Below are 26,786 nucleotides of genomic sequence, written 5' to 3'. Positions count from 1 at the left end.
ATTTTTATTTTCATAAAGACAATTCTCTGCTGTTGTTCATGTATTCTCTCCTCAGAAAGTTTACTTCCTGTCAAGCAGCTGTGTGCCCAAACTATATACTGTATACTCTGCACATACTTTGGATCACTGCTGCATGTGGCAGCCTGAGGCTACCGATGAATATCGCACTGTCCACAATTTCCTACAGCCAACATGGAGTGCATTCAGAAAGTATTTAGACCCCTTCATTTTTTTTACATTTTGTTATGTTGCAGCTTTAAAGGGCGGCCCCACTACACTTTCCATTCCACTGACTTCCATTCCTACACATATGAATGCTGGAGTCCAGAAACACAAGTGCATGTGGAAAAGTTTCGCGTTATGACGCGATCCAAAGTTCAAGTTGACCTTTTATTTTTTTCCACCTCAATGATAAAAGGAGTGTCATCCATTGTGTAGCCATCTGTAGAGGTCTGCATTCCCGTGGATCCTCAAATCAAACTCAAAAGACTTGAGACTGTAATCACCAAAGGTGTTTCAACTCAAGTACTGAGTTACTTATGTCAACATGCTATTTTAAATTTTTCTTTTAATATATCGGTTTTTGGTTTTTTTCATTATGGGTATGAAGTGTAGACTGGAAAAAAATCTGGGCATTTTAATATAAGGCTGCAACATAACATGAAAAATGAAGGGGTCAGAATATTTTCTGAATACAATGTTTACATATTCTATTTTTCCTACACAACATTCAAAATACACTCACCAAAAAAAAAAAAAATATATATATATATATATTTTACCTCTTATATATCTTATGAAAAGAAATTTCAACACACATGTATTGACTGATGTGTTTTTTGATATCTATAATTATACTTTGATTACTGATATCTATATTTATCTATGATCAAATTTAAAATATATCAGATTGTAAATTTTCTTGTTTTTCTTGTGAATGTGTACAACTGCAATATTAACATTCTTTTAAACAATTCCTTTTGTGGAATTATGGAGAAAATAAATCATTATTTGCAAGTAAATAACAGAATTTTCTCTCTCTTTTATTGTAGTGAATCAAGGGAAGCAGTGACATTATCACTATATTGACTGAAATAATGTGATCACTGATAAATTGGATGTCAATGGCGTGTTTTTCTGTCTAGAATGATGTCTTAACACAATACCTCTATTGATTTCATGGTACGGCACATGGTAACAGACACCGGTCTGCCACATGTCGTTGCCTTGTGATCTTTGTAGAACCGCACCATTTCTTGGGCTTTTTCTACTGTTTCCAGCTCAATCATAGCCTAGAAGAACACACACAAACACAAGAACACATACATGACGTCTAAAGGCAAAACCTGAAAACTGTTTGATAACTGTGATTAGTAAAACTGAAATCATATGTGGTAACATGGTTAAAAGACAAAATAACTATTGAGAGTACTAACAACAGCTGTTTTGCTAATCACAAGGCCTTGTGCTTTAATTTTACTTTATGTTGACACTTGCATATTTGCAGTGAATTATTTTTTGCAGGGTTTTAGCACACAAGTGCATTCCCTAATGCAAACTTAACTGTTGTTTTTAACAAAAAATGTTAAAAATTGCTTTTTAAAAATGCAGTTCATAGAGAAAGTAACATTTTTAAAATAATTAAACAAGGTCAATAAACATACTAAAGGTATTATTTTTCTAAGTTAAAATATTCAACCTTTCCTAAATGTTATATAAATAAGAAAATTCACACACAAACGTTAGGTTTAGTTATGCTTTCACACACTAAGAATAGAGTCCTGTGTACTACTGTATTATTAAAAATAATAAAAAAAAAGCATTATTGTTCAACATATTATGGTTATTTAATATATTGTGATAATATTATAAATGACTGTAAATACAAATAATGTTTAGTAAAATGTTTCACCCATCCACTGAAAACAGTGAAAAACATTTTTTTTTTTGTTCAAATAAAGATCATATTTAAAGAAAAAAATAATATTTTTACCCAACCAAATGCAAACACATAACACTAACCTCTTGTTTGAACATGGACAAAGTATGTTTCACCATACTGCCAAAGGGTGCAGCCAGATTGCAAAGATCCTTCATCAAGTCAGGTGTCTTCTTTACAGGCCAAACCACCACTACTTTACCATCCTGTGAGCGTGCGCGGAAAAATACACATTGCTATTTTTCATACTGTTGAACTGGAAATATATACAGTATGTTCAAAAACATCCAACAACTAAGGTAAGGAAAATGAGAGATGTGATTCTTACCTGTGACACAGAGGATTCTGGAATAAATGGGGAAAAGTGTTATTGTCACAGAATAAAAGGATCATATTAAAAGGAGTCATATCATGAAGAATTGTCCATCATCATTGGAATTAAAAGTTGACATGAAATGAAAAGTCACTATTTGCTAAATGCATGTTAGTGATCTTGTAGTGAACGAATCATCCATGTATACGTTTCATTTTTAAAAATGTGTTTTGACCTAAAAATATTTAATCAAATGTCAAAACTTGATGTTCTTGTGAAATTACAGACTTCTCTCTGGTGACGCTGCCTGACTTCTCCAATACTTTAGTCTGCAAAAAACCCAGCCCTTTCTTACAACTGACTGCATTTAGATCTTCCTTCATCCAATTAACAATCAGTATATTAAACCAAGGCTTTTCTTCTTTCAATAATCCATTTCACTCAGATACATCACAATAAAGAAGAAAAGATATGTTGCTACTTTCATTTCATTGCAACTTTACAAGTTTGATGTACTGTGTAAACATACTGTAAACATTCTTTCCCAGTCTAAAAAGTAATTTATCGAAAACATTTGGTTCTAAAAAGTGGGCTTTTGTGATGTTGAGAATTATTGCACAGTTTCTTGTGGTGCAAGAAACTAACATTTTAAGTTACGATATGACACCTTTAAGTGATTTAATATAAATCAGGAGCTCTTTTTAATTGTACTCACCTAAAGCTGAATCACACCCTGCAGTGTTGTCCAGCTCATCTAATGTAACAAAATCCTCTATGTTCTCTGGAAATTCTGCATCATCCTGGAGAAATGACACATATAAAAGCACACACATTGCTTTTAGTCACACCGCATCAAAATGAATGTTCATGTTGTTTTTGCATATATTCAAAAAGTCATAATTCATGTTCACTAAAATCCTTCACACCACACATAAATCGGATGCATTTATTTTCACACCCATATTACAGGTCACGTTATTTACATCTCCTGCGTAAAAAGCACAGTTTCATGCCAAACCTATTTATTCAACACATACTAGCACAGCAAAAAAATACAGCGAAAATATACTTTTTCAACAATGCAGGTAATTTGTAATAACGGAAATATTTGATTCAAGTACACAAACAGCACTTTTCTACATAGTAAATCTGACTGAATCCAGATAAATTGGTACATTTATAGTTTGTGGTTGTTTGAGTTCCACTGGTGCAGAACTGTTGAAACTCAGAATTGTGAAACTCATTTACACATTACAGTCATTATTTTCTTCAGGAGCACAAAATGTTTAATTTTCTTAAAAGTGCACTGTGCACTCAGTAACTTTCTGTTTTGTCCCATTAATGCCAGTGGCTTTAGTCTTTATGCTGACACATATTGGCCTGTATGTAGTTTCTTCACTGCTGCTGCTTCACCCCAAAGCTTTTTTTTATTATGGTCATTTTTGTTTATGGATTTTGGTTAAGCCAACTGAAGGATCTAATTTGAGTTGTTAATAGCGTCCCATGTTTGTGCAACTTTAATAGAGCAATCATGCTTTTTAAAGTAGCGTTCACGAATGGGGTCAGTATGATTTTTTTAAAATGTTTTTGAAAGAAGTTGCTTTTGGTCACATAAGCAACAGCTGCATTTATTGCATGAAAAACACAGTAAAATGAATAGTGCACAATATTACTACAATTTAAAATAACTTTTCTATCTGAATACATTTTCAAACAATTTATTATTGTGATGGCAAAGCTGAATTTTCAGCATCATTACTCCATTATTTTACTGATCAATTTAATGTGGCCTTGTAATTTATAAAAATAAATAAACAAATAAACATTTCTTATCCCAAACTTTTGAACAGTGATATTTGCAGCTGTTTTTGTGTTGCTTTGAAGTTAAAGGATTAGTCCACTTTTAAATAAACTTTTCCTGATAATTTACTCACCTCCATGTCATCCAAGATGTCCATGTCTTTCTTTCTTTAGTCAAAAAGAAATTAAACTTTTTGATCAAAACATTCCAGGATTTTTTTCCATATAGTGGACTTCAATGGGCACCAAACAGTTGAAGGTCAAAATTAGTTTCACTGCGGCTTCAAATTGTTCTACATGATCCCAGACAAGGAATAATGGACTTATCTAGTGAAACAATCACTAATTTTCTAAAAAAATAAAATTTTATACATATTAACCAGAAATGCTGATCTTGAACTAGCTCTCTTCTTCTTCTCTATTTGATTTCCGGCAGTGTAGACACTGCTAAGTGTATTACTGCCCTCCACAGGTCAAAGTTTTGAACTAATTGTTATATACTATTGAACTAGCATATTGCATATAAAAATTAGTTCAAACTTTGACCTGTGGAGGGCAGTAATACACTTAGCAGTGTCTACACTGCCGGAATTCTAATAGAGAAGAAGAAGAGAGCTAGTTCAAGATCAGCATTTATGGTTAAAACTTTTTTTAAAAATTTTCAGAAAATGAGCGATGGTTTCACTAGATAAGACCCTTTTTTCTCATCTGGGATCGTGTAGAACAATTTGAAGCTGCAATGAAACTAATTTTGACCTTCAACTGTTTGGTGCCCATTGAAGTCTACTATATGGAAAAAAAATCCTGGAATGTTTTCATCAAAAACTTTAATTTCTTTTCGACTGAAGAAAGAAAGACATGGACATCTTGGATGACATGGGGGTGAGTAAATTATAAGGAAGAGTTTATTTAAAAGTGGACTAATCCTTCAAAACTCACTAATAATAATTATGTATTCATGTAATTAGTATTAGTGATGAGCAGGGCTCTGAACCGGTTTAAGGAACGAAAACGAAAACCGGAAACGAACAAAATTTTGACCGGAACGTAACCAGAAACGGAAACGAAATCAAATTTAATCGTTCTGAACAGAAACGGTAATTTGAAATGCCCATTAACCGGTTAATAACGTTATTTTATCGTTCCGTTTAATATTTTGATTTGGCAGTCAACCAATCACGAATTCAAATAGTACAGCCTATGCAAATGTGACGCTGACGCATCCAAAGTGTGTGAAATGCCCGCGCTCATGCTCTACAGTGAGATACCCGCGCTGACGCGCTCAGGCTCAGCTGTCAAGTCATCATTGGTTAGGTAAGTCACAATGGCAATGCTGGCATTAGTTTTTCCAATGATATATGTCACCAACCGTCAAGTATTAGGCCTACATTAAGTAAAAATTAATGTCAAGGAATATGCAGCTTGTTGTACCAGCGAGTACAATTTTCAACGTCACATCACGATCCGCAGCGCTTCTGTGAACGGAGAAAACTATAGGCCTACCTACATAACACACATAAAATAAAAGGGAATATTTAAGCCTATAGGCTACGCGAAATATTTCACTTAAATAATTAGGTCTACAGATTAACAAAGTGAAAGTGGTTATTTGTTGCGCACTAGAAAAGGAAATAGACATTCTGCTTGTTTTCGTTATTTGTGTCTTTTGTAAATGTATGAATTATGTCTTGCTTTTACCTGTATGACCATTAATTACGCAGTACAGTTTACTGTCTTATAGAAGGAAAACAAATCCAGTGCTCGCGCCGGCGCCTCACGCGCGCGCACACTAATTTTTGCATTGCTTACTTGATATCGCAGCTGTTGAATATTAAAATAAAATAATCAACCAAACGTTACACTGCTCAATTCAATTCTGTAATACAATCTGCCGTTTAGCACCCGTGACCACCGCCTGACTGTGCTATATGTGAAGAATGATGTTTTACATCGATAATGTGAGTGAAGTACAAAGCTCATCTAATAAATAATAGTTTAGCATTCGTCTCGAAAATGAAAACAGTTGGATTCATGCCGAATGAGAAAGGTAGGCTACATTCACTTTAAATTAATTCGTTTTGCATCATATTTAGTTTTATTTCAAATAAATAAACCTGTTTCTCGCCTTGAATATAGCAATAGAAGCTGGAATGGCGTTAAAAAAGTAAATATATTTCGTTTAATGAGTTTACATTTGGACAGAATCTTGTTATAAAAGATAATTTTAGGCCTACCAAGGCAAATACACTATCTTTGTTTTTTAATAAATATAATGCAGTACGTATTATTATTATTATTATTATTAAGTAGGCTACACGCAGAAAAAAATAAAATAAATAAAAATAACGTTATTAACCGTTATTTTTTCTTATCAAACCGGTTTCGGAACGTTTATAATAGGAAGGAACGCTGGAACAGAAACGTTAAAATACCGATTCTGCTCGGAGTGGAACGATTTAATTTTTTTCTCGTTTTTAAGCCCTGGTGATGAGCACTACTACATATGGGGAGAAAAAAAATGGGTTATATGGGTTTAGTGCCTCTACAGACACCATAGACAACATCAGATATCTAATGTTCTGGGGACATTAAACATCAAGAAAATGATCTTAAAAAGCTCAAATCTTGAACCAGAATTGAGATGGGAATGGTAACTGCTAATGAATACACAATTGGATGCACTGACAAAAAGAGTAATGTTCTGAGATCATCATAGGGCAACAGTGTTTACACTCTAGTCAACCTATGAATGGCTAGCTTATAGCTGTTTGCATATTAAACTCAGATAAAATGCATTTCCCCCTTTGAGGTGTTTTGGGTGGTACAGTGTCAGACTAACCTGTTCATCTTGATTCTGCTCTGAATCTCTCTCTCTGTTGTCCTCCTCAGCAGTAGCAGCCTCCTCTTCTTCCATCCTTTCCTCCTCTCCCTTTTTATCTTCCTCCTCGGTATTAACCACAGCGTCATCTGTCCTCTCTTCAAGCAGCCCAGGTTCATCCTCCAATTGAATTCCCTCCTCATTATCGAGCGCTTTGTCTTCACTTTGCATTAACTGGTTTTCTTTCTCTGTGCCTTCCTGGTTAGAGCTGTCACCTTTGTCCTTGTTGCTAGACGTGGACTCGTCTCTTTGTCTGCTGTGTTTGCTTGAGTCTGATTTTCTGGACGGAGGCTCGGTACTGTTTTCTCTGAGGGAAAAAAAAAAAATGTTTTCTATTCAAGGATTAGTCCACTTTTAAATACACTTTTCCTGATAAATTTACTCACCCCCATGTCATCCAAGATGTTCATGTCTTTCTTTCGTCAGTCGAAATGAAATGAAGGTTTTTGAGGAAAACATTCCAGGATTTTTCTCCTTACAGTGGATTTCAATGGCTACCAACAGATTGAAGGTCAAAATTACAGTTTCAGTACAGCTTCAAGTTGAATGTTCTACGCCTTCCCTATTCTACGTACGGAACGAACGCGGCGCCAGTTTCGTTTTTTCCGTAACTTGAATAGGGAAGGTGTAGGACATTCAGCGTAAGCGTTATGAAGAATGCGGAAGCGGAAAGTACGTTCAAGGCGATATTTTGTTTATAAAGCATAAACGGTTGTATTTTTTTCGAAAATGACCGATCGATTCGCTAGATAAGACCCTTATTACTCATCTGGTATCGTTTAAAGCCCTTGAAGCTGCACTGAAACTGTCATTTTGACCTTCAACCTGTTGGTAGCCATTGAAATCCACTGTAACGAGAAAAATCCTGGAATGTTTTCCTCAAAAACCTTCATTTCTTTTCGACTGACGAAAGAAAGACATGAACATCTTGGATGACATGGGGGTGAGTAAATTTATCAGGAAAAGTGTATTTAAAAGTGGACTAATCCTTTAAGGACATTTTTAAAATAAGCTCTACTGACAGCCTCTGTGATTAATCATAAACAATTCCATATCCAGGTAATATGTCACAGTTTTGGAGGCATATGATTCACTTTTTTCTCTTAATTTCCCAAAACATGCGTCACTTGAAATTAACCTATTTGGCTCTTGTTTCATGTGAAACTCATTTACAGGTAAAGGGGTAGGTATGAATATGAATCATGCATGAATAAATTACAATTTTTAAATCTTGTTTACAGTAAGATACTTACAATGAGTCTTGCCCCTTGGCACTGCAACATAATAAATGTTAAAATACAGTTTTAAAAGTGTGGCCACAGGACCTAAATATTAAACAGTCAAATATTGATATATACCGAATGTTTCTCATATTTTGAAAAAAACTCTTATTCTGAAGGTTTATGCTTAAGGGCTTACACAGCAAAACAGTGAATATTTTTAATGCACAAATCAATTTTTAAAATTAACAGTTATTGAAGTTACATCAGTTAATACACTGAAGTCCTTGCTTTTGGAGGCTGTTGACAGTTTTTTAAATTTGTTTCATCATATTTCAGAATTCTCACCTTTTTTGACCAATGGATTTGCTTATCCAGTAATCAGTAATCGATTCATATTGACTATAGAATTTCCATTACTTAATTTTATTAATTTCCATGCCTTCTTTATACAAAACACTGTTTTTTTTGGTTAAATTTAGGACAGTATGTTATTTTCGAAATGTTACAGTTTTTAATGCAACTTTACACAGTAACATTTAGAAATGTTTTGACATTTGATAGTCTGAATTTGATTAACAGTTTTTGATTCTGTGGTTATAAATGCGTTATGAATTAAATAATGCATCTACTAAACTACTATACTAAACTATATGTACATGTTATCATGATTTTAGTGTTGGACAAAGACTTCAAAGTTGGTCAAGTGTCATATATATATATATATATATATATATATATATATATATATATATATATATATATATATACACACACAGTACAGTCCAAAAGTTTGGAACCACTAAGATTTTTAATGTTTTTAAAATAAGTTTCGTCTGCTCACCAAGGCTACATTTATTTAATTAAAAATACAGTAAAAAACAGTAATATTGTGAAATATTATTACAATTTAAAATAACTGTGTACTATTTAAATATATTTGACAAAGTAATTTATTCCTGTGATGCAAAGCTGAATTTTCAGCATCATTACTCCAGTCTTCAGTGTCACATGATCCTTCAGAAATCATTCTAATATGCTGATTTGCTGCTCAATAAACATTTATGATTATTTTCAATGTTGAAAACAGTTGTGTACTTTTTTTTTTTCAGGATTCCTTGATGAATACAAAGTTCAAAAGAACAGCATTTATCTGAAATACAAAGCTTCTGTAGCATTATACACTACCGTTCAAAAGTTTGGGGTCAGTAAGAATTTTTATTTTTATTTTTTTGAAAAGAAATTAAAGAAATGAATACTTTTATTCAGCAAGGATGCATTAAATCAATCAAAAGTGGCAGTAAAGACATTTATAATGTTACAAAAGATTAGATTTCAGATAAACACTGTTCTTTTGAACTTTCTATTCATCAAATAATCCTGAAAAAAAATATTGTACACAAATATTTTGTACAATTGTACACATTAAATGTTTCTTGAGCAGCAGATCAGCATATTAGAATGATTTCTGAAGGATCATGTGACACTGAAGACTGGAGTAATGATGCTGAAAATTCAGCTTTGCCATCACAGGAATAAATTACTTTATGAAATATATTCAAATAGAAAACAGTTATTTTAAATTGTAATAATATTTCACAATATTACTGTTTTTTACTGTATTTTTAATTAAATAAATGTAGCCTTGGTGAGCAGATGAAACTTCTTTTAAAAACATTAAAAATCTTAGTGGTTCCAAACTTTTGGACTGTACTGTATATATATATATATATATATATATATATATATGTATATATATATATATATATATATATATATATATATATATATATATGAATGAAAAGGAAGCTGTGAGGGACAGATGGAGGTGCCGTTATGAGGGGTGCAGAGTATTTCAAACATTAGGGCCCACTAGGATGCTCCAAAATTTAGGAATTATTTTTGTTATTTATTTATTGTTTGTTATCTTATACACACAAACACATTTAACTATTAACAGTGTAGTAAAAACGAAATTAAAATCTGTAAATTACAGAAAGTGATACATGTGAGTAAATTCTGTCTCCTGTCACTTCAAAATACAACATGTTTATATATATATATATATATATATATATATATATATATATATATATATATATATATCATGTTTCATGAAGTTATGAGCAAAAACGTGATAAAATGCCACATCAGTTTATTATTTACATATGGGTCTTGAGGGGCTTCACGTACAAAATCTCGCTCAAGTTTCGTCAAAGCCAAAAACAATTATGCTTGTTGTATTCTACTCTATGAGACCTTTCAAATGACATATGACACATTATTATCTGAGCTGTATGATGTTTTTGACACATTGCGTTGATCAAGACAGTAGTTTTGAAAAATATGATTATTAATTTTTACGTAGCTAGGCGCCCGCGGGCGATACTCTCAGGTTTAGCGGGATGACTCGGCACTCATTAAGAGTTGAACAAAATTGTTGGATGCTGAGTTTCTAAGCTTTAAGATGATACCTATTTTGTGTTATTCCTGTCAGTGGTTCCTTAGTAATTTGATTATGCATTTTTTTGCAAGGGGCGGTGCATTGGCTTAAGGAGTTAAGATTAATGTGGTTTGCAATTGGTAAAATGTACCTGGAAAAAAATATGATCAGAAAATCAACGTTCCTAATAATTCTGCACACGGTGTACATATATAGTGTGAGTCCCTTGTATGTTACTTGCTATGAAAATACATTATTTGAGTTTCATCAGATGCACAGTTTTTGATGACAGCAGTAAAATATATGGGAAGTGTTTCCCCCTTCCTTTTAAAGTAGTACTTTATGTTTAGCATGAGTTCAGCATCAAGCATTGTTTTTTTCCCCTAACACTCTAAGACACTTTCAAAAAAAGGCCTATAGCCCATTTCTGCACTCAAACCCATTGGTCTAAACACCTTTTTAGGGCTCGGGATATCAGAAGTCTCTTACCTCAGGCTTGTGATGTGGGACATGGCCACTTTGACACTTTTGCCTTGAATCCTCAGTGGGTTACTGTAGTAATACTTCACCATGATGTCAGCATCACGCCAGTCAACCATCTCTATCAAAGCCTGAACACACACACAAAAAACAAAAGAACAACAGTGATGTGTTTGTATAAGGGCTGTCAAAATGAACACATGAAATTAATTAAACATATATATATTGACAATTAACAGATAGATTATACTGTCATATTGAAAGTTGTGAGCGCTAGTTTGTACTTTAAAAGAGAGCACAACATTCATTACAGTACTGTCTTTTGAGTTTTAATACATCAGCTGACATCAACAAGTTCTTCAGGAAAGTAACCTTACCTTACAGTCTGTGAACTTTGACTGCCACACCTCACCAAACATGCCTGCGAGCTCTAGTACCTCAGCCTCAACGCCCTCGCCGAGAGGCAGACGTGAAAAACAAACCACAGACGGCGCATTTGAACGTTTTGTTCGTTTCTGTGAAGGCTCATCAAACTTGGGTGGTGACTGCCAATCAGAAATACCCATGAAATATGTAACAGTTTAGGAAATGCATTATAAGTGGATAGACTTTTAAAGATTGTGAAATTATATAGGATGTGATTTGTGGGCTTCCTACTCACATGAATGCCTTCCACCGTTGGTGATAAGTAGAGGACGACTCGGTTCTCCTTGATGAAGGCAGGTTTCAACTGGAAGTGACTGACCATATTCTGAGCTTCTTTGTGAGAACTAAACTCCAAAAAACCCTGTTACCCAGCAAACAATATTAATGCACCTTTAGCATCCATAAAAAAACATTGAGAGGGTTTTTAAGACCTGTGTATGATTGTGACTGATTTCTGGAACACAACATGCAGATTTGGAACAATATGAGTAAATTATTAGTTTTTGGTGAACTAACCCTTTAAAGGGTCATGAACCCCTAAACTAAATTTTTAGATTTTTACTAGGGCTGGGCGATATATCGCATGCGATTGTCACGTGCATTTCGTCAGTAAAGCCGGTTCCCTGATTACCGTTAAATGGCCATCAGCTGCTTTCAAATGGAGCGGCATTTAATAGACAGAGCCGTAGTTCACTGACAAGCTACGCAATATCGCGTTCATTATCGAAGGCGATTCAACTGCGATAATGAATGCGATATTGCGTAGCTTGTCAGTGATCTACGGCTCTGTCTATTAAATGCCGCTTCATTTGAAAGCAGCTGATGGCGATTTAGCGGTAATCAGGGAACCGGCTTTACTGACAAAATGCACGTGACAATCGCATGCGATATATCTCCCAGCCCTAATTTTTACAGAGTTATGCGTGTTGAACATCAAAGAAGACAATGTTACCATCTGTTTTAATTGTAGGAGAAAAGTAATTAATTTTAGGGGCCATTTATAAGACACCGTTTACAACTAAAAAACGGGAAATTTTTTATGTGTTTTGGCCGTTCATTTACACGACAATGGCATTTTGGCAGCCTGAAAATGCAAACCGTTATTGTCTCCGTGTAAACTTCAAAAATCCCAATTTGTGAAAATGGTGACGTCGTGTGCATGTGTACTACGTGTGCAGTCTATAGGCACATACTGGCCTGGCAGCAAATTTTTTACATTTTACATTTTTTAATCGTTTTTTTGCGGATCCGTGTGAATAGGGTTTATTTTGACCTGGTTGTCGTCTGTATGCAAAAAACACAAAGGAAAAACTTCTCCGTTTTTAGTATATTGTTGTTGTGTAAATGTGCCCTTAAAGGGTTAGTTCACCCAAAAATGAAAATTCTGTCATTAATTACTCACCCTCATGCCGTTCCACACCCGTAAGACCTTCGTTAATCTTCGGAACACAAATTGCACACAATGCTTCAGGAAGCATTGGAGCATAATGAATCAGTGTATCGAATCTGCTGTTCAGAGCGCCAAAGTCACGTGATTTCAACCGCTGGCAGTTTGACACGCGATCTGAATCATGATTCGATACACTGATTCATTATGCTCCGATGCTTCCTGAAGCAGTGTTTTGAAATCGGCCATCACTAAATAAGTCGTTATTTTGCTTTTCTGGTGCACCAAAAATCTTCTCGTTGCTTTATAATATTAACTATTAGAACCACTGTACTCACATGAACTGATTTAAATATGTTTTTAGTACCTTTATGGATCTTGAGAGAGGAAATGTCATTGCTCCCTATGGTGGCCTCACGGAGCCATCGGATTTCAACTAAGATATCTTAATTTGTGTTCCGAAGATGAATGAAGATCTTACGGGTGTGGAACGGCATGAGGGTGAGCAATAAATGACAGAATTTTCTTTTTTGGGTGAACTAACACTACGTTTTTTGAGCTATTTTCATCTTCCGGGTTTCAATTCGTCTTCATGTCAACGTGACGTTTTCTTGTACTCTAGTACATCGATGACTCATCTGTGTCTCATAATTATTCATGAGACTGTGTGTCCTTATCCTTATGAGATGATGCCTCGCTTAATTATTCATGACAGCATGCTTTGATTTCCTATGACAGACGCTTCATACATTGAGAGATGCAGTAATGGGTCAAAAATGAGTGTTAATTTTTGCTTTGTAAGAGTTTCTGCATCGCACAAGTTCTCAAGTCTTCAACACAAACAAGATTCATCCACACTGCGAGTAACCAGTCTATACGGCACAATAACCAATCAAATGGCTTATAAAAACGCCTCAAAGTATGCCTCAAAAGTTATTAAAGATGCAACAGCACGTTCACATAATTTCAGTGCAGAGCACAATGCGAACAGCTGTGCATTACATTATAGCAGGGTTAGGGTTAGGGTATATGTATGTATTTGTGTAATTTACGGTGAGTTGACAAAACCATGTATAATATATGTATGTTGTGTTGCGTGTAATCGAAAATTGCAGCATGCATTTGGGGGAAGCTTTGATGCTTTAAACTCAAAGAGTGAAATAAGTCTGTCTGAATCAGAAGCCACTCCCACTTTTGTAGCTTTTTTCAAAACTGTGGTGAGAACTGACTGGTGCTGAAAACGGGAGTTTCATGACCCCTTAAAAAAAATCACTAATCAAATTTTGTAATAAGAGTAAAGATTATAGAAAGAGTTAAGGCCTGTTCACACAAAGAATGATAACTATAAAGATCGATTAGCGTCCAGACCAAAATAACATTCTGTTTTTAATGTTTTTATTGTTCATCAACTGGAAAAATTTGCTCTGGAAGTGATTCCAACGATATTGTTTCTCTGTGCTGTTATCATTATAGTTGTGGTTTGGACTTTGCTATTCTTTTACATTTCGAACAATTTTTAGAACTTTATCGTTATATAGTTATCGTCCTTTTTGTGAACGGGCCTTTATAGTATTACAGGACACTGTCAAAGTCTACAGCTCAATCACAATAAAATAACAAAGCAATAGTGAGCAAAACAATGTTGCTTGCAAGTTGTCATGAAATTACAAAACGGTTCATCATTGTGTAAAAATAGAATGTCGTGTGTTATTACCTTTGCTGGGAACACTAGGTGCTTCACAATTGTGCCAAATGGTTTGCCAAGCACTAAAAGCTCCTCCACGGTCACAGCGCCCATAGAAAACTTGGCAACGACCACTCTTGTATTGGGCTGAGGATAATATAGCCACAAGACAAATTCTGATTTGACTGCATAAATAATGGAAATTAAAATAAAACAGTATCAATAAATTTACCTTAGGAGGGTATAAACGGTCTGATGTGGTGGACATGAACTGATCCCCTTAAAGAGAAAAATCAATTTGTTATCACTGTTTTGTTGTTATAAATATTATATAGTACCTATGTAAGTATTAAAGTGAATTACATGTCTTTCATTAAAATTTAAAGACCCTATGAAATGGCTTAATGAGCCAGTTTTCTTTCATGTGATGATGTATTTCCTATGGAAACTTGTTTCCACAACTGAATAAAAAATAAAAAAGGTAAGTGTGACTTTTTATCTCACAAATCTGACTTTATTTCTCGCAATTGCAAGTTTATATCACACAATTCTGACTTTATAATTTGCAATTGCGAGTTTATATCACACAATTTTGACTTCTTTTCTCAGAACTGCGAGATATAAACTTGCAATTTCAAGTTATAAAGTCAGAATTGTGTGATATAAACTCACAATTTATATTCAGTGGAGGAAACAAGCTTCTATAATTTGCTTTTGAAACAGGAAGTTGGGAAGCACGATACAGAAGGGCTTGGCTTTTTAAAATAAACCAATAGGTTTTAACAATCATGAGAGCATTTTGACAGGTATCAAATAAAAGAAACAAAACCCTTTTCTGGGGTCTTTAATACTCTTTAAAAATAATTACTAATTCAATTATTAATTATTTTAATATGACAATGATTTACACACAAAAAAAAAAATTCTTTTTCTTTGTGGAGGCAACATTATCAAATATAGATACAATGAGCAATTCTGTTATTTATATGTGTGAAAAGGGCATTACTTACAAACGACAGGGTCAGAGCTGTATGGTCTTTTAGAGGGAAATGAGCGAGAAGTTCGTGGAGAGGCCTGTGATTCATGTGATTTGTGGCGGAAACCTACTAGATGTTCGTTCCATGTCTGAAAGTAAAAAAAACAGAACACTTGAAATGATTATGATATGACAGATTATGATAATTTCAAATCAGTTGTAAAACACATTTTTGTCAAAAATAAACAAAAAAATCAAATCAAATACTAGCCTATATTATTATGGCTGACTTTGCAAGAGGTGGGCAGGATGACCAAAATTGTACATACTTATCCATATGGTAATGCCAATTTTGGATATCCCAGTAAAACAAATACTTTAGTATTATGAGGTTGATCTCATTTGATTATTTTCTCTTCTTAAGATTTTGAGAACTGATTGGATAAGTCACACCTGAAGTCTTAAAGGTGTAGTGTGTAAATTTTAGTGGTGAGGTTGCGAATTGCAATAAAGAAGAGCTACGGTGGCCAACACAGAACAAATATGTCGTCGTCTGATACAGAAGAGAGTAGCCAGTCAAGCAAACGCGTTTGGTAGAGCAGTTTGTCCGTTTAGGGCTACTGTAGAAACATGTCGGCGCAAAATGGCGACTTAACATGTAAGGGGACCCACGGCATACAGCAGATTAGTGTTGTCAAAAGTACCGACTTCGGTACTGAAATTTTAAAAATGTGACGCTTTGAGCGCTGTTGAGCAGATTCGTAAACATCTCTGATTGGCCATTGTGTTGACGCACTCATCGGATATGCCTGTGATTGGCTACAATGATCAACGCGTGGGAGCATTTGAAAGCATACGGAAGTGTTTAAATTTGAACGCGTTTTGAAAGTGGGAGCGTGAGCGATTGAAAGCAGGTGTCTAACAGTGGACCGATCCGCGATAGACGCCTGCTTTCAAACGCTCCCGTGTGTATCTGTGTAAGCGCTTAGTGAAGAGATTAATTGATGACTATTTACAACGTTTTTACAGCATTGATCATTGAAGCCTATCACAGACATATCCGATGAGCCGTGAAAACAACGGCCAATCAGAGATGTTTACGAATCCACTCAACAGCGCTCAAAACGTCACATTTTTTAAATTTCAGTACCGACTAGGTACCGAAGTCGGTACTTTTGACAACACTAATGCAGATAGAAATGGCTCATTCTCAGGTAATAAAAACCATAACAGTTCTTTATACACCACTCTAAACAGTTATGTATATTATATTGCATTTCTGTCAATAGATCCTCCTAAAATTTACACATTGCACCTTTAAAATAGCCATAAACAATAAATCTTAGGGGTGGAAATCGCCCCATGATATTATTACGATACTTAAGCCACGATACAATGTTATTATGATTATAAACATTTTGAAATACGCTAAGTATTGTGATAACATATTACGATATATTGAAATGTATTACTTTTCAACTGCAAATGTCCCCAAAGTAAAACTTTGTCCACATATATTTTCATCTAATAAGATAAAGCTCTCAGTCTGTTCATTTCACATCTCTATATCCATCTCCTTCATGCCTTCCTTGTTCAAGATTTTCCTTCCTCATTTTTTTAGATATATTTTTAATAGGAATTACAGTTGTCAATAAGAATGTTTGCACATTTTAATGTTTTCACACTCAATTCAATGTATTTGTTTTTATAATATTGTTTTAAGCGGTTTACAAAGAACAAACTTACTAACACCCTAATGAACAAGTCGAAGGTGACAGTATTCATTAAATTATTATGAAAGGTAATTTTGTGATGAATCATATTTATATTGTTGTTATAAGAAAATATATACACCGATCAGGCATAACATTATGAGCGCTGACAGGTGAAGTGAATGACACTGATTATCTCTTCATCACGGCACCTGTTAGTGGGTGGATATATTAGGCAGCAAGTGAACATTTTGTCCTCAAAGTTGATGTGTTAGAAGCAGGAAAAATGTGCAAGCGTAAGGATTTGAGTGAGTTTGACAAGGGCCAAATTGTGATGGCTAGACGACTGGGTCTGAGCATCTCCAAAACTGCAGCTCTTGTGGGGTGTTCCCGGTCTGCAGTGGTCAGTATCTATCAAAAGTGCTCCAAGGAAGGAACAGTGGTGAACCGGCGACAGGATCATGGACGGCCGAGGCTCATTGATGCACGTGGGGAGTGAAAGCTGGCCCGTGTGGTCCGATCCAACAGACGAGCTACTGTAGCTCAAATTGCTCTAGAAGTTAATTCTGGTTCTGATAGAAAGGTGTCAGAATACACAGTGCATCGCAGTTTGTTGCGTATGGAGCTGCATAGCCACAGATCAGTCAGGGTGCCCATGCTGACCCCTGTCCACCGCCGAAAGAGCCAACAGTGACACGTGAGCATCAGAACTGGACCACGGAGCAATGGAAGAAGGTGGCCTGATCTGATGAATCATGTTTTCTTCTACATCACATGAACAGCCAGGAGCGTGTGCGTTGCTTACCTGGGGAACACATGGCACCAGGATGCGCTATGGGAAAAAGGCAAGCCGGCGGAGGCTTTGTGATGCTTTGGGAATGTTCTGCTGGGAAACCTTGGGTCCTGCCATCCATGTGGATGTTACTTTGACACGTACCACCTACCTAAGCATTGTTGCAGACCATGTACACCCTTTCATGGAAATGGTATTCCCTGGTGGCTGTGGCCTCTTTCAGCAGGATAATGCTCCTGCCACAAAGCAAAAATGGTTCAGGAATGGTTTGAGGAGCACAACAACGAGTTTGAGGTGTTGACCTCCAAATTCCCCAGATCTCAATCCAGTCGAGCATCTGTGGGATGTGCTGAACAAACAAATCCGATCCATGGAGGCTCCACCTCACAACTTACAGGACTTAAAGGATCTGCTGCTAACATCTTGGTGTCAGATACCACAGCACACCTTCAGCGGTCTAGAGGAGTCCATGCCTCGACGGGTCAGGGCTGTTTTGGCAGCAAAAGTTGGACCAACACAATATTAGGAAGGTGGTCATAATGTAATGCCTGATCAGCGTAAATTTGCCATTAACAGCTTATAATTTTGGACGCTAGATGGTGCTGTGGAGATATTTTCGTTGTGAAATAGCCTACACAAACAGTTTGATTTCAAACGGGTATTTAACTAGTATGTAACAGAAATGCAGCAGGTGAGCTCTCAGTAATGATGATGCAATCGTGTTGTGCGCTGGCAGAATAGATATGGTATTTGATTATATATATAGACAACTTCTGTGATTCTAATCACAAGCGAAAGTTTAGCTGCAGTTGAAGGTTTATCTGCGTGTCGAATTAACACGTTTAACAAAACATGCAAGAATGTGATTTCCTGTACACAGCTCACTGCGTGCACGAGAAAGAGAGAGATGCGCTTTTTGTAAAATTACAGTCTGAAAGAAAGATTTCAATATTTTCCGCATTATAAGCTCGGAGCTTAGGTTAAAATTACGCACAATACTCGCCATTGCGAGCCGAAATTAATTCCCTGAAAATATTGATACAATATCAATACATAATCTTATATACAAAATAAAGCGATACTGTATTGAACTGTACTGTACTGTAATGGCCCCTAATCAATCTATGAGGGAACCATAATTAAACTCCACTGCATGTAGTGCCTAACAAACCCTTTTTAATAGCTTCATTCTTGTCTTGTCTCGTCTTGTCTGAAACACTTTCCACACAGTATTTTCGCATTCCTCCACTTCCCAATGTTTTATTTATTGTCATAAATGTAAGCTCTTTTCAATCACTGGTAATATATAGTGTGATTTTACAATATTTTCTAATCTATTCTGGGTGTTTTAATGAGCACATCACTTTTATCACTTTTGTTTTCCAATTTTTGCTACTTACCTTTATGGAATTCAGCACACACTTGCAAAGAGAGCATTTGTGTGGGAAAACCGTTGGGTTGTCGCCAAACTCTGTCTCCACAGCCATGTGATCCCCACTTTGTCTTTCTCGGGATGACTTCCTGTATTTCAAGTCCTTTCTTCCTCCCGAATACCTCTCGACTTTCCTGTGACCCTCCCCTTTGCCGTGATGCTCGTGCTCATGGCTCCCGTGGCTCCCGGAGCGCCGCGCTGAGCTGGAAGACAAGGGGCTTTTGCGTCTGTCGCTGCTGCTTCTCTCGGGTGTATTCAGCTTGTCCTGTGACTTGCCTCTGTGGTCAGTGTCTGTGGATGATGATGTTTTATGGGCTCTTTTCGCTTTGAGCTGCATAATTAGATAAGGGAGGGTCTCTACGCTGATTTCACTTTCTGGAATCTGAGCAAGTGCGTCCACATCTTCTGATGACAGGCCGAGAGCCGCATACAGGCTCTGTGCGCCTGCAGTCTTGGCTTCACCTGTGTCTTCACTGGCACTATCATCTAACACTTCCATCGTCAAGCCTCTACAGACAATAAAGATGGGAGTCGAGCAGTCGTCTGAGGTTTCACACAGTCATAACAGAAAAGGGAAATAAATAAAGTTTGTTTATGCATGCAATAAACAACTGTTTTCAATGAAAATTTAGATTTTTTATCTGCTTTTATGACACAATAAAAGCTAAAAAATCATTATACTTCAACAATACAAACATGACATTGATGATATTATTTTATAACATGAAGTATATTCTTATCAACATAGCGAAATAACAGAATTTAAACAAATAATGGCATAAATAAGAAAAAGAGCCAAAAAATCTTGACATGCTCACACTTGAAGACTAGTGTTGGTGACCATATCAGTATTGGACAATATTACATTTCTATCGGTACAATTAGGCTGACTTTATAGCCTGAACTTAAAACTTAAAATCTTAAACATATAACTTAAAAAAAATTACTTGCAGATATGGCAGTTTTTACTTTACTGTTTTAATAATCTGTTGTCACGCTTTAAAGAAGTACACTTATTTTGAACTGTTGACTAATATACTAAAGCACATGTAAAGTACTTAGGCTAATTATAATCAGTGTTGGGTGTAAGTAGTTACTAAGTAATTAGTTACTGTAATTTAATTACTTTTCCCTTGAATAAGTAAAGTAAGTCTTATTTTCTCTGTAATTTAATTACAGTTATTTCTGATGTAATTGAACGAAATACTGTGTATAGACTGTAGAACAATTATACATAACATAATAGTGGATTTAACATCAAAATTTAAAGTCTAATGTTAAAATGCATGTTTTTATGTATCCTTCCCACTTTAAATACTTTGGTGAGTTAAAGGATTAGTCCACTTTTAAATAAAAATTTCCTGATAATTTATTCACCCCCATGTCATCCAAGATGTTCATGTCTTTCTTTCTTCAGTCGAAAAGAAATTAAGGTTTTTGATGAAAACATTCCAGGCTTTAAATGATACCAGACGAGGAATAAGAGTCTTATCTAGAGAAACGATCGGTCATTTCGGAACGAACGCGGCGGCAGTTCCATTTTTTTCCGAAAGTAGAATAGGGAAGGCGTAGGACATACAGCATAAGCTTTTTGAAGAATACGGAAAGCGGAAACACATGCAAGGCGATCATTTGTGTTTATAAAGAATATACAGTTGTATTTTTTTCAAAAATGACCGATGGTTTCTCTAGATAAGACCCTTATTCCTCGTCTGGTATCGTTTAAAGCTCTTTGAAGCTGCACTGAAACTGACATTTTGACCTTCAACCGTCTGGGCTCCATTGAAATCCACTATAAGGAGAATAATCCTGGAATGTTTTCATGTTTTCTTTTCGACTGAAGAAAGAAAGACATGAACATCTTGGATGACATGGGGGTGAGTAAATTATTAGGAAAATTTTATTTAAAAGTGAACTAATCCTTTAAAAAGAATAATGGTAACACTTTAGTTTAGTGTCCAATTCTCACTATTAACTAGCTGGTTATTAGCATGAATATTAATGGGATATTGGCTGTTTATTAGTACTTAAAAAGCATATATTAATACCTTATTCTGAATGACCATATTCTACATTCCTCAATCCTACCCAATACCTAAACTTAACAACTACTTTACTAAGTATTAATAAGCAGTAATTAGGCAAAAGTTTATTGAGGCAAAAGTCACAGTTAATAGTGAGAGTTGGCGTGACCAGAATAATTCCTCTAGTTTTATATTATTTATTTGAAAGAATTAAAAGAGCAGTTTCACGTCTATCCTTCAGTTCGCACTTAAAGGGTCAGTTCACCCAAAAATGAAAATTCTGTCATCATTTACTCAGTCTCATGTCGTTCCAAACCTGTAAGTCTTTCGTTCATCTTCGGAACACAAATTAAGATGTTTTTGATGAAATCTGAGAGCTTTTTGTCCCTCCGTAGACAGCTATGCAACTGACACTTTGATGCTTCAACAAGTTTATGACAGAATTTAAATTTTTGGGTGAACTCACCCTTTAAACACACCTGAACCAGCTAATCAAGATAAGCTTCCAGGCAGGTGTATTGAGGCAAGTTGGAGCTAAACTCTGCAGGACAGTGAGCGAGTTAGGACACCCCTGATATATTTAAACCTATGTTGACTAAAAACCACCATGTTATTGCGTCAACTAACCATGTAGATTAATAACTATGCTATACCTTGAGCTTTGTGGTTAACTGATATGATTTTTAATGAACTGTTCGATTATACACTGTCGATAAAAGACACAGGCTAATGTAACTTAAATTATGGCACTGTACACATACACTGCCCTCCAAACGTTTGGAAACGCCCTAGAAAAGTGGGGTTTAGGAAAATATTGGCATAAATCCTTTTTAATTTGTGATAATTTTGCACTGATAAGGGACAACACAAACTACAAAAACATTTTATTATATAAACAGTTTATACATAGAAAAAAATTAATTTTCGATTCATCAAAATATCCACCATTAGCAGCTATCTGACCTAAACTGGGTTCTGATTGGTTCATTGTATTCTAAACTTAATTGGCAATCAATTTTTGAAGCTATTAAGCTGTGCTGACCCAAAAATATTTTACAAACCTGGGCCAAGTTTAAACCAGTAACCAGCATCACAGCTGGCAAAGGGGCATGTCTGACTTTGACATGTATATATTGCCATTATTATGTAATCAAAATGAAAACTATTATTGCTGGTCTTCAATGATAATGGCAAGTTACTGTAATGTATTTGCACCAAAAAATTATAAGGATTTATGCTGATATCATTCAAAACCACACTTTGCCAGGGGTGTTTCCAAACTTTTGGAGGGCAATGTATGCTAAAATGTAACATTTTTATACAATACATAATTCACAAAAACGATTGACATGCCTGATGGAGGTTAATAAACTGACACAAGGTAGAGACAATGTTATTAGTCAATGTAGATAATATCCATGTTTATTTTAACAATCTTAGCTGACTTGACATATCTTATGTCTTATGTTTCAATGGTTTACATTACTAAATAATCAAAATATTACCGTAACCATTCCCCTCCTGATAACTGTTAGCCCTATAGCTAACCCATTGCTAAATATGAAGATTGCCAAAAGCATCTTCACAGATACTAAAAGAGCATCTTCTCAACATGATAGAGTTTGTCATGTATGCTCTTTCACATGTAAACACGAGCATTAAACGTGTCGCGCACTGATAAACCCTAAAACTTCGCCAGATAGCTCGGTTAACTTTGGCATTGTTGGTTATTTCACCACTTTACACCTAAAACGAATTAAACGAGCAAAACAGAACATTCTGGAATTGCTCTTACACTACAAAATAAAACAAATAGTTTTAATAATTACCAAAATGTCCGTCAAGGAGCGCTGCTTGTTCAATTTGTAAATACTGATCGGACCCCTGGATTTCTTCTTCTGAAATGTGTTGGTCGCAATTCACGCGAATGGTGCAAATAGCGCCCCCTATCGCTCGCACGCAGCACAGCCACAGAGGCAGGAGGACAGGGTGTCAAAGAAAGGTTGGTGCAACAATAACCAAAACACGATGACGATGGAGTTTATCAAGTAAGTTAATCTTTATTTAAATAGCATTTTTCAACTATATTTTACCAAGTAGTGGTGCTGCTTCCTATCTGCTTCTTGAAATAAAGGGTCCATAGAACCAAAAAGGTTTTACCATCGATTTCAGTGCATGGGTGCTTCTCAGACAGAGGGAGCATGAGTTTGAGTGAAGATACACAGGTGCATCATGCAAGTGCATGTTCATACCAAAATCCAGCGACTAGCAATAATTTTCAATAATAATCAAATAATTATAATACATATTTATATATAACTGTCTAATTCTGTCTAGTTACTCTTTTGTGTTAGGCCAGTCAAGCCACCCTCATCTTCTCCTGAGTTGCATAGTCCAGTTGAGCTGCTCTCTCGCTCCTGGTTTAGTTTCTTTTTGATTGTAAAAGGTATTAGGCTACTCAATTACATTTTCTATCATTAAAAGGTTTTATTCCCAAGGAAAGGGATAGCACTTGCTGCGTATTGCATGTTTTAGGAAATCCGTTTTTTTTTTTTCGTTTTAACTTTTCTGGACTTTTGATTTTAGTAATCAAAAAGCATGTCTAATATATAGTATAATTGAGGGTGAGTAAATTATGACTGAATTTTTCATTTTTGGGTGAACTATCCTTTTAATATTAATTTAACACAATAATAGCAATGTAGCTTATGCTAGTGCATAAGCTATCTAAAAACAGTAAGAATGAGAAATGCTTTATTTCACAACCTATAGCTTCAGTTATATACTAGTATATGAACTATGTAATTTAAAAGACATTAAAGGGGTCATATAATGCCACTTTTACAAGATGTAAAATAAGTCTCTGGTGTTGCCAGAGTGTGTATGTGAAGTTTTAGCTTAAAATACTTTTATAGCATGTTAAAGTACACATGAAATCATATTTGACCTTATTTATTTTGTTAGCTCAAATTGCTAGTTTTGTGGTGAACAATTCATCCGTGCAAGTCAATCCACACAAAAAAATTGTTTGGCTTCGTAATATTTAATCAAAATTTGAAAATGCTCCTCCCCTCTGCAACGGTGCCCCTTCTCTGATGACATCAGTTTGACGGCTTGGGTTGAAATCGCTTAAACCACTCCCCTGCAACCGTTAGACTGCTATGAGCGAGAGATGGAGAGGAGGAGCGCTAAAGTAAAACCCTGCCCTCTATTCAATATTCTGTTTTACTTGGAAATACGTGACAACACTGGAGAAAAGTCGTTTGCAACTTCCGGTTCACGTGGACTTCAAAGGTGCTCTATGTAAGAATGATAGCTAGTGGTTGAAATGGGTACTGCAGTCCAAATTCAAAATATTGTTTGCCCCGCCCCCTCCTCCTCAGACTTGAAGCTCTCGCAGGTTGCCAGTTTGAGGACACGCAACAGCGTTGGAAGGCGAGGGGACTTAAAGGATTAGTTCACTTTCAAATTAAAATTTCCTGATAATTTACTCACCCCCATGTCATCCAAGATGTTCATGTCTTTCTTTCTTTAGTTGAAAAGAAATTAAGGTTTTTGATGAAAACATTTCAGGATTTTTCTCCTTATAGTGGACTTTTTGAAGAATGCGGAAAGCGGAAGCACATGCAAGGTGATATTTTGTGTTTATAAAGCATATACAGTTTTTTTTTTTTTTTGAAAATGACCGATCGTTTCTCTAGATAAGACCCTTATTCCTCGTCTGGTATCGTCTGATATCGTAAAAAGCGCTCCGTTTTTGTGTGTCCCTTTAAATGCAAATGAGAGCTCATGTTAGCAGCTCCGATTACTTCACGCAGAATCACTGAAAATGTCAGAAACTGTTCAGCATTTTATGTTCAATCTGGAGTCGGACCATGGTGGAGAGACTCAAGAAGAAGTGACAACATGTAGAATGCAACAGGAAGTTTCTGAATGGTTAGTTGATGAATTTATGTAGCTGATGTGGTTTTAACTATCTTAAAGTCATTCATTAGCATATTCTGTCACGATAATCTATAAATCACTTGTGTTGGAACTGTTGTAAGATCCTATAGAGCCAGTGAATATATGCTGCATGAAGATAGAGCAGGTATAGTTTAGTTTAATTACGGTTATAACTTGTCATGTTGTTATCCTGCTTTTATGAAAAGCTATTGCATTTGTGTTAAGTATACAGTACAGTCCAAAAGTTTGGAACCACTAAGATTTTTAATGTTTTTAAAAGAAGTTTCGTCTGCTCACCAAGGCTACATTTATTTAATTAAAAATACAGTAAAAAACAGTAATATTGTGAAATATTATTACAATTTAAAATAACTGTGTACTATTTAAATATATTTGACAAAGTAATTTATTCCTGTGATGCAAAGCTGAATTTTCAGCATCGTTACGCCAGTCTTCAGTGTCACATGATCCTTCAGAAATCATTCTAATATGCTGATTTGCTGCTCAATAAACATTTATGATTATTTTCAATGTTGAAAACAGTTGTGTACTTTTTTTTTTTTTCAGGATTCCTTGATGAATAGAAAGTTCAAAAGAACAGCATTTATCTGAAATACAAAGCTTCTGTAGCATTATACACTACCGTTCAAAAATTTGGGGTCAGTAAGAATTTTTATTTTTATTTTTTTGAAAAGAAATTAAAGAAATGAATACTTTTATTCAGCAAGGATGCATTAAATCAATCAAAAAGTAAAGACATTTATAATGTTACAAAAGATTAGATTTCAGATAAACACTGTTCTTTTGAACTTTCTATTCATCAAATAATCCTGAAAAAAAATATTGTACACAAATATTTTGTACAATTGTACACAATAAATGTTTCTTGAGCAGCAGATCAGCATATTAGAATGATTTCTGAAGGATCATGTGACACTGAAGACTGGAATAACAATGCTGAAAATTCAGCTTTGCCATCACAGGAATAAATTACTTTGTGAAATATATTCAAATAGAAAACAGTTATTTTAAATTGTAATGATATTTCACAATATTACTGTTTTTTACTGTATTTTTAATTAAATAAATGTAGCCTTGGTGAGCAGACGAAACTTCTTTTAAAAACATTAAAAATCTTAGTGGTTCCAAACTTTTGGACTGTACTGTATATTGCAATAACATGGCCTTACTCCTTTGTTGCATGTTCTCTTTATGGACATTTTAGGGTTAGTGATGTTGTTTTCTGCATCCAACATGTTGCATATGCATATACTGATACTTAACATTGGATAGCATGTTGAAAGCTATTAAAAAAAAAAAAATTCAATATGCTA

At 35.2% G+C, this 26,786-nt stretch overlaps 1 protein-coding gene across 2 annotated transcripts in view; it reads right to left on the bottom strand.

The window, feature by feature from the left end:
• Positions 1-23,480, bottom strand: part of zgc:152816 (uncharacterized protein LOC777712 homolog) — a 29,322-nt gene extending 5,842 nt beyond the window's left edge. The window contains exons 1-14 of one of the 2 annotated variants that reach the window (XM_048189734.1): positions 23,337-23,480; positions 19,452-20,026; positions 15,581-15,695; positions 14,803-14,849; positions 14,601-14,717; positions 11,735-11,860; positions 11,451-11,618; positions 11,083-11,204; positions 8,184-8,204; positions 6,892-7,237; positions 2,968-3,052; positions 2,268-2,284; positions 2,023-2,145; positions 1,167-1,292 (exon numbers count right to left, since the gene is read on the bottom strand). In XM_048189734.1, the coding sequence (XP_048045691.1) occupies positions 1,167-1,292; positions 2,023-2,145; positions 2,268-2,284; positions 2,968-3,052; positions 6,892-7,237; positions 8,184-8,204; positions 11,083-11,204; positions 11,451-11,618; positions 11,735-11,860; positions 14,601-14,717; positions 14,803-14,849; positions 15,581-15,695; positions 19,452-19,982 (1,944 nt within the window). In that variant the 5' untranslated portion in view covers positions 19,983-20,026; positions 23,337-23,480. The remainder of the gene's footprint in view (positions 1-1,166; positions 1,293-2,022; positions 2,146-2,267; positions 2,285-2,967; positions 3,053-6,891; positions 7,238-8,183; positions 8,205-11,082; positions 11,205-11,450; positions 11,619-11,734; positions 11,861-14,600; positions 14,718-14,802; positions 14,850-15,580; positions 15,696-19,451; positions 20,027-23,336) is intronic. The other variant, XM_048189735.1, reaches the window with a different exon arrangement.
• Positions 23,481-26,786: the final 3,306 nt, after the last annotated feature.

This window comes from Megalobrama amblycephala, linkage group LG4 (assembly GCF_018812025.1).
Source record: "Megalobrama amblycephala isolate DHTTF-2021 linkage group LG4, ASM1881202v1, whole genome shotgun sequence".
Lineage (NCBI taxonomy): Eukaryota > Metazoa > Chordata > Actinopteri > Cypriniformes > Xenocyprididae > Megalobrama > Megalobrama amblycephala.
This window is presented reverse-complemented; position numbering and strand designations above follow the sequence as displayed.